Source organism: Arvicola amphibius, chromosome 2 (assembly GCF_903992535.2).
Source record: "Arvicola amphibius chromosome 2, mArvAmp1.2, whole genome shotgun sequence".
NCBI classification, from domain to species: domain Eukaryota; kingdom Metazoa; phylum Chordata; class Mammalia; order Rodentia; family Cricetidae; genus Arvicola; species Arvicola amphibius.
The window spans coordinates 92,080,726-92,092,758 of NC_052048.2; the positions used below are offsets into that span (position 1 = coordinate 92,080,726).

The 12,033-nt window shown below is 40.7% G+C and overlaps 1 protein-coding gene across 1 annotated transcript; it reads left to right on the forward strand.

The window, feature by feature from the left end:
- The first annotated feature begins 681 nt into the window (after positions 1-681).
- Positions 682-11,338, forward strand: Rdh14 (retinol dehydrogenase 14). The gene is made up of 2 exons (XM_038320019.2): positions 682-1,121; positions 4,501-11,338. Exons 1-2 carry the CDS (start codon positions 735-737, stop codon positions 5,116-5,118), a joined length of 1,005 nt encoding a protein of 334 aa, XP_038175947.1. The 5' UTR covers positions 682-734; the 3' UTR covers positions 5,119-11,338.
- Positions 11,339-12,033: the final 695 nt, after the last annotated feature.

The window sequence follows — 12,033 nt, forward strand, 5'->3', positions numbered from 1 at the left end:
GTCTAGATTAATTAGGTATTTCCGCAGACCAGATCACAAGACTAAACCCCCTTTGGTGTATTTCTTTTTCTTTCTTCGTTCCTTCCTTCCTTGCTTGCTTGCTTCCTTCTTTTCTCTTTATTTTGTTGTTGTTGTTGCTGCTGCTATTGTAAAACATTTTTGAACTGTCAAGCTCCAGTCAAGCTACTTCTCTGAAGGGTACTGAATCCCATTGAACCTCTCTGTGTAAGTCATAATGGTAGCTCTTTAGATAAATTTAGAATTTGCATACATAAGTTCATAAGTTGGTTCGCAAGTTTAGTTAACTTCCAAAAGCATTGTTTGTTTGTTTGTTTTTAAACATTACCCGGCCGAATGAATTTCTACCCATCATCACCTAGAACAGTCATCTGCCAGTTAGAAAGAACACTACTGGAAACTAAGGCTGTGTCCTTTGTTAGTTCCGTGCGGCGAGCCGTTTAACAAAATCAAAGTGAGAAATGTCCCGTCGTCTGCAGGCGCATGCTAATTTTAACACTGTCCGCTTCTAAATGAATCCACTCGTGGTTTCCACAAGGTGGTTTCTAAGATGAACTCTACTTCAAGGTGCCCTCAAAAGGGAAACTACAAATCCCAGCAAGCCTCGCGCGCACCAGCCCAGGACGGCAGGCGGCGCCCCAGAGTCCTTTGCGTGCAGTGGCCCCTTGGATACCGGAACTCCTGCTCTAGGCTCCGTGCGCCCTGCCCGGAAGGCTATGGCAGTGGCGACTGTGGCCGCAGCGCTCCTGGCCGCACTGGGTGGGACGCTGTGGCTGGCCGTGCGGCGGTTTTCAGGGGCCAGGGGCCAACGGATGCAGGGAGGCGGGGAGCAGAGCCTCATGCACGGGAAGACAGTGTTGATCACCGGGGCAAACAGCGGCCTGGGCCGAGCCACGGCCGCCGAGCTGCTGCGCCTTGGGGCGCGGGTCATCATGGGCTGTCGGGACCTCGGGAGAGCGGAGGAGGCGGCGGGTCAGCTCCGCCAGGAGCTCGGCCAGGCTGGGGGTCAAGAGCCCAACGCCACCAAAGGCCAGCTGGTCGTCAAGGAGCTGGACCTTGCCTCTCTACGTTCAGTGCGAGCCTTCTGCCAAGAACTGCTGCAGGTGTGGGTCTACTGAAGCCCAGCCACCCACGGGGGAGGGGCCCCTGAGGCCTGTCTGGTGTGACCTTGAGAGTAGGCAGGGCTGAGAAAGACACCTGCTTGCAGGGGACCCTGCTGGGAGGAGGGGCAGGTCCGAGAAGGAATTCCTGGGAGGTCCCCAGAGGAAGTGAATAAATAAGCCAGTGTCTGGACATTCCGTTTTGTTAGGCGAGGACAGTCTAGGAATCATCACCCGATGTTTGAATTGTTTTTCCTGTGTCAGAAGTGAAATGTGTGCCAGATCTTCCATGGTGTCCCAAGGCCTGAGAGCACTGCAGGAGAAAAGCTCGCCAAGAGCTTTGGTTAGGCCCCTTGTAAAAGTTTCCTTGCTGTTTTTCTTTCTTATTCCCATTTCCTGATTTTGTTTGTTTTGTTTTGGGTTTGCTCTGCTAAAGTAGGAGGGAGTGTCTCTTGCTGATTGACAACCCTTGCATCATCCCTAACTAGATTCTATCCCATTTCCAAAGTGAATGGAATTTGGAATCCTCTTAATGGCCCAAAGCAGAACAGGAATAAAAATCATATGCCTAGCTTTATTGAACATTTGATGTATGACAGGAGATGTGCCAAGCACACCATTAGTTATTGTCAGATCTTGACTTTAATTCTATTAAAGCAAGCATTAACATCTCCACCTCATAATAGGGAACAGAAGCATAGGGAGGTTAAGTAACATGTCTTTCTTCAGTCTTTGCTTTCCTCATGCTTGATGGCCGAGGGGTGGATGGTACATGATTCACTGAAGCAGAAAGATTGTGGCCAAGGTGACTTACCAGAGGTAGATCTAAAGTCAGCTAGGCACAGTGAGACCGCTTGTCTCAGTTGGAATCTCCTGACTCTAAAGCTGAGGGTCTGGCTTTTTTTTTTTCTCCCATGATGTACTTAGATCAAAGAAATATCTGGAAGTTCATTTGTTAGCAGTTAGATCTAAGCAGCCTAAGCCTGCATGTTCTAACAACTCTCTAGCGGTCCAATAACAGGCATCCTTCAAAAAGAAGTTTCTTATTTAACTCTATGTAGTCATGATTGCTAATGGAACAGTGTGCTTGTTTGCCACTGTAGGAACTTTCCCAGTCCCCAAGTCAGCTAGGACATAGCCACCTCTTCCTTGTTCTCCATAGATTGTTTTAGTTTTGCCCTTGCTCCTAAGACCATAGCTGTTACTAACATGAAGCTGTACAAAGAAACCATCTCATCGGAAGAAAGCCCTTACTAAACCACTTACCTAGAGGTAGTAGCTTTTGAGATAATGAGTAGAGAGTATCACTGTTCCCTCAAAACTTAAACCATTGGACAGCTAGCTTCTGTGGGTTCTAGGGAAGCATGTTGCATGTTAAGAGCTGGTGCAGGTCAAAGAAATTGTTTTGTTGTTAACATGTCATTTGCATGTAGCAGATCAAGTAGCAATATTAGTCTCTGGGAGATTTTGGAAGCATAGAAAGCAGGTCATTCTGATCACTGACATGTATAGGGTTGAGCATGTTCATTCCTGATACCTTTGCTGCTTCAAACAGAAAACAAAGAGGTTGTGTTACCCTAAGTACATTCTTGCTTGGCGCAAAAGTTCAGTGATTATAATTAGAAGGAAAAAGAAATGTAGGTTTTGACATTCACAGTTTGGTATTCTTGGAATTAATGTCATTTATCTTCTAGAATTTAAAAAATAATAAATGATAAAGTCTTAACACAAACCCAGCAAAGAATGATAGGTCAGAAATGATTAATTCTGGAGCCTTTTTCCAGAAGCTTAGTGAAGATGAACACTCCTTCCTTCCCCGTATCAGTGAACTCATATTCCCCTTTTGAAGTTGACTGGTACAAAACATGAAAGTTTTTTCCTCAGGCCAGAATGAGAAACAGTTAACCGACAGGTAGCCTTTGATAACAGTTGTGAAATTTAACACATTTTTCTTTCACTTACACTTGGCAAAGGGAGAGAGAGAGAGGGAGAATTGAAATTTGACCTGAAATTAATTTAATCATAGGTCATCACTGTGACTTTACACCTGGAACACATTGTGCATTTCTTTCCCTCTGTCATCAGAAGAGACAGAGAAGCCAGGAAAGAGCCAAAGAAAACTGACCTAAATGATGTAAGGACTGAAAAGACTCCCTGTGAGAACAGTGCAGTTTAGGACTTTAATTTGGGAAGATGTGGAGGTGCATGGTGCTTGGAAGAGATTTCATATGGGGAAGAAAGGGTCGAGTTTGGAACCACAGTAATGGTTAATGGTGTCTGTTGATGCTATCTCTTCTATTTTACTGTTGGCTCCCATCATGGTCCTGTGTTGTTACTAATATTTTGATGTTATCCACTCAATGATTTGATTAACCTTTCTTTCTTGATATTTTAGCAATATTCGCTCTAGTCCAAAGTTTACTTCTCTGACCGTTCTTTATCCAAATTTTGGGAAAGTCCCTTAAAGTTATTCTGTCCCTGTTATACTTAACAGGACTGCAGAGTAAAGCATCTTAATTTACCATTGGTGGTGATACCAGTAAGGTGGGAGTCACAAAACCAGCCCTTTGCTGGAAGTGGTCTGCCATGCCTACCTTGACTCAAGTCTGTTTTTTTTTTTTTGTTTTTTTAATTTATTGATTTTTAGTGAGCTCTACATTTTTCTCTACTCTGCTCCCCTCCCCTTTAACCCTCTCCCAGGGTTCCCATGCTTCCAGTTTACTCAGGAGATGAAGGTCTTTTTTAAACAGCCCAGTTAGAAGTTAGAAGGCCAGGCTAGGTTACTAATTATGAGAATGGGCTTTGAATCTAAGGATTTCATCTTCAGACTGATTCTGACTTGCCTCTTAGAAGCCTGGTGACAATGACCAAGTCACCTGGGTTTGCTTTGAACTTAAGGACATTAAAAGTAGATAAGGTTATTGGAGAAAGGGACCAAGCGGGCCCTTCCTAGTCATGTAACATTGCCTTAAAAGTATTTTTTCATGTTTTTGCAAGATTTTTTAGGTTTATCACAGGGACACATTATAAATTTGATATAACAACACCAACCTGATATTTTTCTAGTTCAACTGAAATTAAGAGAAGACATACAATCCTAGGAGTTTCTTACCACCAAATTTGCTGTATTTCTATTCTTAAAAAAAATACCTTGATGATTATATCATCAACATCTGAGTGAAATGTAAGAGTATACATATTCATAATCATTAAGTTGTAGAAAGTCTAAGATTGACAGTGCTTCAGTTACTGGATACATAGGCTAAAACTTGACATTAGTTTTAGTCTCAAACTCTTTTCATTGTTAGGAAAACAGACCTGAGTGAAAAGAGTTATGGAAAATGCGTGTTCCTAATTCTGCGTTCTCTTTCTGGTTTTAAAGGAGGAACCCAGGCTAGACGTCCTGATTAATAATGCAGGGATCTTCCAGTGCCCATACATGAAGACAGAAGATGGCTTTGAGATGCAGTTTGGAGTGAACCATCTGGGCCACTTCCTACTCACCAATCTTCTGCTTGGCCTCCTCAAAAGTTCCGCTCCCAGCAGGATTGTCGTCGTTTCTTCCAAACTTTATAAATATGGAGACATCAACTTTGAAGACTTGAACAGTGAACAGAGCTATAATAAAAGCTTCTCTTATAGTCGAAGCAAACTGGCTAACATTCTTTTCACCAGAGAACTAGCCCGTCGCTTAGAAGGCACAAACGTGACTGTCAATGTGTTGCATCCTGGTATTGTGAGGACAAACCTCGGGAGACACATACACATCCCACTGTTGGCCAGACCACTTTTCAATTTGGTATCGTGGGCATTTTTCAAATCTCCACTAGAAGGTGCCCAGACCTCCATCTACTTAGCCTCCTCACCCGAGGTGGAAGGGGTGTCCGGAAAGTACTTTGGAGATTGTAAGGAGGAAGAACTATTGCCCAAAGCTATGGATGAGTCAGTCGCAAGAAAACTGTGGGATATCAGTGAAGTGATGGTTGGCATTTTAAAGTAGGAGTAAAGATAAGAGGGCTATTTATAAGACTATCCATCACAGCCTTGGTCGGGCGCAGCATGTTGTGAGTGTGTGCTACTTGAACACAGTTTGGGTTTGACGGTAATACTGCTGAGAGGTACACATGAATATTTGAAGGGCACTGTTACGTGGGCTAATACAAAATTAAATAACTAAAGTGAGCAAAACCATTCTGTTTTATTATTAAAAATTATAATTGGGCAATCAGGTTACAGATGCTAAAATTATTCGCAATTTAAAAGATACCTTGAGAGGGTTTTCAAAATTTTTTTCATCTCATAATGAGATGTTAAGAATTTTTCCTACAATGCCTGTTTGGTGGAAATAATATGCCTTGTGTGTGCACATAAATTATTACTTGGCATAAATGTATGAAGCCAATTCCTCAGTGTGCATTTCTTTAGAAGTTTCTGAGTGCAGTCCATAGCTTGTCCTCCCTGGCCTTTTGTAGTCTTGCTGTACCCATGTTCTTCCTGTCATATCTTGTATACTGCTCGGAGACTTTTTGTTTATAAGACTGCAATCTATGACCTGTGTCCTAACGCACTTTCCAACCTGTGATGGTTTTCCAGTTAACCTTGCAGTAAGTTTTCTTAGCCTCTTTCTGCTGTTGTTTTGTTTTTTGTTTTCCTTTTCCAGCTGTAGAAGTCTTTTACTCAAACGTCAGTGTTGAGTATATAAATGGAGCAGTGATGTAGGGCTGGAATTCCCCAAGAGGACATAGATTGTTGTAGTTGATACATCATCTGTAAACTTTAAGCTCTATAATACATGCTGGAGACACTCCACAAACTGTCACATGCCTGTACTCAGTCTTGTTGAATAGAAAGAACTCTAGGCACCACAGCCCAACAGAGTGGACTAGACATGTAGAAAGACAGTGCATGAAATATTGAAAAATAAACTTAAAATCTTAGTTAACAGACAAATGTCTGGTCACGACCCTCTTAGACTGCCCTGAATATAGAAGAGTCATCCACACCCTTGCCTTTAGATCATCTCCTCATATGTTCCCTGACACGTGTCCAGCAGGGAGACCTGTAGGCAGAAGCAATTCTGTCTTCTTGTTTTGTTTCCCTTGACTTAGCTTTGCTTAAAGCGCGCTAATTGTTCACTCCAGGGCCGGTTAGACAATTTAAAAGGATTATCCAAAGAAAGTAATTTTTCTCCCTCAAAAATCAAAGTGTAGTAACTGACATGGAGTGAAAAAGAGCAACAAAGAATGAATTATAAATTCATTTACATATGCTTTATAAAATATATATTTCATACATATATGAATTTTATTAAGTATATATGTATATAATAAATATAAATAAAAATTTTATAAAAATAGTTCAGCCAAAATGGGCATATTATAGGCTTCTGTGTTTCAACATCAGAATCATCAACTTAATAACTTCATTTTTTTTGTCCTGTCACCTCATTGTTAATGAAAACACCAAATGAGAGGCAGATCCCTTTAGTTTAACGACCATTAGGGCAGAGCTAATGCTTGTTATTTTTAAAAACTTGTCGTACCTGGTTAAAAATACTATTTCTTCTCCAGATTGGCACGATCTTGGCAGATCATGCTAAAGGTCTGCTTTCCTTTAGAGCATCGCCTTCTGAGTACAGCAAATGGGCCTCTCACCACAGGTGTGTCTCCGAGGGCATAGTGGGCAGAGCTACGCCGTATTCTTTGAAATGTATTTTAGAAGGTCATCCTACAAAGAGACCTGCTACACTTGGAAATATGGGCAGGAAGTACATGAGAATGCAGCTTGGAAAAATAGAAGCTAATAAATCTGTCCTACACCTCGGCTTCATTAAAAAGGAGCTCCCTTTTTCGTTTAATACCATCTTTCTCTGGCTGTACTGTGATACCCGATGCTTTTCAGAGGATGTGGACCTTTTGAGCCTTTCAGCGTTCTTGTTTGTGGCACCACAGTAAAATAGGATATATTAATTTATAGTGATGGGGAAAGAAACTTATCTGCAAACACCAGCTATTACAGTAAAATGAGCTGCCATTTGGAAGATGTCTTCCCCACTACTGTGCCTGATGGAATCAAGGGCCCATAGCAGCAGCGTGGGAAGATCATTCCAGCTCTTTCTTTCTCCCATAACTCACTCCTGATCTTTCCACCACGCAAAGGAATAAGGGAAACAGTTCTATTACTTTGATACTTTTACTCTCAACAAAATACTGGTAGAGCAAGCCTGGGCCAAGCAATGGAATAAGTAAAATGAAACCCATTTTTCCATCCGTATTATTGACTTTGTTATTGGTTAGTTGGTTGGTTGGTTGGTTGGATGGTTGGTTTTAAAACTGACTTCATTCGAGCAATTTGGTCCTATAAGCAGCACAATCATTGGTCTGCTGTTTGAACATCGCCCGCATTACTTAATCTAGCGGAGTTCCTAATTACCAATTATCTGGGAAAGGGGTTTCATTTCTTAGCATACCACTACACTGGGTTTAGTTAATCACTCCCCAACTTAACTCTTCTAGTGATCATGGAAAATTCCATAACCATTCTGAAACATTATCTTCCTTGCTCTAGCATCAGCTACAATGTCCATTGTAAAGTTTCTGGTTGTGTATGCATATATGCTTGTGCCACATCATACATATGAAGGTCAGTGAACAAGTCTGTGGATTCTGCTCGCTCTGTCCACCTTGTCCTTGGTTCTGGAGATCAAACTCAGGTCATCAGGCATCTATAGCAAGCACTGAACTCTTTTGCTGGCTGACAATTACCTACTTCAGAGGACTGGTCAATGAACAAATGTGTCAGAGAGAGTCAAGCGTTTAGACAGATGGTAACATAGACATGCATCCACTTCTGTTTAAAAAACATGCCTAATAATGACAGTCGTAGTGATACTGATCAGTAACAGTAATGGTTAGCTGAGTATATTTGATGGAAAGGACTCTAAGCCATGAACCAGTAGCCTGTTTCTGCAGAAAGCTAACTGTGCATATTTCAAGTTTGGTGAGTTATTGTCAATCCATGTTATATATTCTCACACACTGTCTTTGTTTTTACTCCAATATTATAAAACTGTAAAAACCATGCTCGGCTAGTCCAGAATATTCTATTGCACTTCAACAACCTCAGTGCTGTCTTCCAAGCCTGCTACATTCACATAGAGTTCATCTTTCTGCGGTGCTTGTAAAAACAGCAACTCCTTCTGTACGGGGCTGCTTCTGTTTTTCTATATGATTTTTAATCTTGTATGATTATTTACTTGAAGACCCAGGAGGTCTAGAGAGTATATTTTGAAATCTATCTCCAACTATAGATTCTGGGGTGAGGAATAGCAGTTATCTGCTTCCAGCTCCATCCCCGCACAAACCTGCTGGGCCTGGCCAGAGATCTAAGAAAAATCTATATTTGAATATTTAATTGATTCCAAATGTCCCAAGAATCACTAAAGAGAACATGTTACTAATCACCCTTCAGGAGCTGGGCCCCCACAGACAGCTTCAGATGTTCACAAGGCTTCTCTGGACAATGGGGAGTTAAATTAGTTACAGGTCAACATGGAGGAAGGTAGTTAATTCCTAGAGGAAAGTTGGAAGGCATGCCCAGCTTTCTGCAGATAGCAAGGAAGCGGTTTTTGCCAAGCCAGATGTTTAATCAAAGTTACTCTACTTCGATGCACTCCTCAGCAGCTACCATGTGACTGACTGACTGACTGTAAGAGCAGAATCCCCTTTCTTTTGGAGAAACACACAAACTGAGTCCCGTGTCCTGTGAAGGGGCTGATGGGCTCCTTTTTAGCGTGGTGCTGTGTCCATGCTTTGGGCACTGCGAGAATACCTTGTCAAAGCTCATGCCGGAAAGCTGTGAAACTACACTGCAAAATGTAAAAGGAAAGAGAGAGAGAGGGAGAGGGAGAGAGAAAACCCTTGTAACATTTTTAGTAAGTTTATAATTATGTGGCAAACCACATTTTGAGCTGTCCTGGGGTACATGTGGCCTACATGCCACAGGTTGGCTATAACTCTGGACCCTTTGCTCCCCTTTGTCCTGTCATCATTAAGACAAGGAGATTATGCGCAATCACTTGTCCAATTAACAAATATTTTAATATCTTTTACATGTTAGACTTTGGCCTGGTATCTGCATCATGGGGACACAGGGGACAACAGAGTATAGCCAGCCAAAGCTATGTGTCCTTGTGTGCTCATTAGCTGTGTTAATCACAGGACAATTTAATAGTCATAACACAAACTGCTGAAACGTAAGGTCAAAGAAAATGTGGATTTCTATAAAACATCGTCTGAGTACTTTGCAACAAGAAAACTAGGGCAGATCATTGGAAATTTACGGTTGAATAAAGTGACAAATAGCTATCTTTACTAAAAATAAATACTATGAATGCACAAAAAGTTTGGGGACTCAGTGCCTTGAAAGTGACTTTAAGCTGGGTCTACTTTTCTGCTATTGTTTGCTTGTTTTCATTTTTATTTGTTTAATTTGTCGGCCAACAAAACAATTGACTTTCCTACGGCATTTTTGTACACATGCAGCATTATACCGCATTCCTGTTTTTGTCCTACTGTACTGTTTGGTCCTCTTTTAAAAAAAGAATGACACCAAAATTGGAACTCAGAGACTGTGCTCCCTATGTGAACAGAGTGTTAGAAGATACAATTCCAAGTGGATTTCAGCTCAAAGAGCAGCGAGGAGGTTGATTAAGCCCTTAGCCTCAAATGAGATGAAGGTTAATGAATGGATGTGTTCTGTTTCCAGCTCAGGTAATAGCTTCATGGTGTAGACGGCTCACCACTGTTATTTCCTTCGTTAAGCCTTTTCATGGAACCAGCCAGTTTCAAAGAGGAGGGCTTCTCCTGTGGAAGACACAGTAATCACTGGCATTTCAGAAGAATTTCAGTTGGATGGAATTTGTAATACACATTTTCTATGGGGTGATTCATAATTATCCAATGACTTCTAAATTTTGGAATGACTTTTTTTTTAATATACCAACGTGCTGAATTGATTATCTGATGTAATCAGTGTGGTTCCAACATGTTTTTGCAGCTGCTCCTTCAGATTTAATTTCATTATCAGCTTTGCCTTTCTCTCCCTCATTTAAAAAGTGCCAACTAATTATGGTAAATAGCAAAGTTCCTGAATGCTTAAGGTTTATTGTTTTAATGCTGTCATCTTGAATTCAAAAGTTACTGTGCTATATATGTGTTACGGTCCCATTGCTGATAGTTGAGGCTTTTTGAAAATATATTCATTCATTCATTTATAAATCCAAATATAGAAAAAGTAGTTACCCCTTTTCTGTTGTTGTTGTGACATTACATACATCTCAGTCATCATCCACTCATTGGCAGGATGAAATGGGAAACCTTTGTAACCGCTCCCATTCCTTGTGCCACCATGAAACTAATAAGATGAATAAGTTAAATATTTTGTGGTAAACACATTAAATGGATTCAGAGTTTTTGTTTTTTTTTAATCTCTGTAAATCTGCATACACGTTGGGCTTTTAGCTATACCTGGAAGCTGTATGTATGGTTTGAGGAAATGCCAAGCCCTATCATTATTAGCTTCTTCAAAAAGAAAAAAAAAAGAAAGAAAGAAAGAAAGAAAAGCAAAACTAGTTTCTGCCACCAACCCATGAAAGCACAGGAAATGGCTTCATGTAGTAAGTGTCCAGGTCTAAGCAATCTGTTGACAGAAAGGGTTTCTACCCAAGGGTTTCTCGTTAATGTAATCAAACACTTCAGAGCCGTAGCCCAGCAAGATCAGATCCACCCACCTCTAAGTTTATCTTTAGCTCATCTGGAAGAGTTTATTTTAAACACTGAACATTGTTTGCTGCTGTTGAAATGAAAGTGAGAGAGTTACAAGCTTTAGTCCACGGCCATCTGGCAGATTTACTGATGGATCGGGTTCTTTAATCCATGTAACCCCGTGTGTGGGAGCTATTGTCTTTATGTTGCTCATGCAGCTGGCTTGGCTGAACTTCCAAACGCTCACACAAAGCTATCAAGAGCCATCCTATAGATAAATGAAGTTGGGGTTGTTGTAAAAGCCATCACAGTCTTTTGGAGAAGGTGTTGATGTATATTATCTTTATTCTTTTCTGAATACACATTTTTGCTCCATGTCTCTCTTAGTGAACTGGGAAAAAAGATGACTGTATTTGGGTAATTTTTGAAAAATAATAAATGAAAACTATAAAAGGACAGACTATGCTTAAATTTTAAAAAAGTACATAGCAGATTAGAAAGGAAGGAAACAATGGCCAACCACTCTTTGCAGTGACGATTTGTCTATTTGTTCATTCTCCTTCTTTATGTGATGTAGACTTGCTCAATAATGCACACATTACACACCGAATCTCTGTATCAGCTTAGGGAACAGTAGTAATGAGCTTAGTACATAGTAGTGCCCAGATTTCCAAGCGGACCTTACACCAAACATGACTTATATCCAACTCTAGAGCACACGCACAAATGTAAATATACACAGGAATTAAGACATTACATACCAACAGGCAAGATGGACTCTGACCACCAGCACTGATGGCATGGGTTCAATCCCTCATACCCACATGGTGGGAAGAACCAGTTCTTCCAAGTTGTCCTCTGACTTCCATATGTATGCATGTCTTATGTGTATCCACACAAATAAAAATGTAAGACATCATATGCAAACAATAGGCTTTATGGAAGATAGGCTGGCTTGCATGGCATATATAAAGTTTATAGGAAAATGGTCAGAGAAATAGAATCTAAAACATTGAGATATAATCAATTGGCATTTAGTTTTATTTCTACCTACAATTACTTTTCTGGTTTGTTTTCATTTTATCTTATTATTTATTATTAGAAGTCTGTAGTCTAATGAGAAAAAAGAAAGGCTATGGGTTTGGATGGCT

Coding starts and splice junctions, on each gene's coding strand:
- Rdh14 (XM_038320019.2), top strand. CDS start 735: ATGGCAGTGGCGACTGTGGCCGCAGCGCTCCTGGCCGCACTGGGTGGG. Junction 1,122..4,500: donor TCTGCCAAGAACTGCTGCAG/GTGTGGGTCTAC, acceptor CTGGTTTTAAAG/GAGGAACCCAGGCTAGACGT.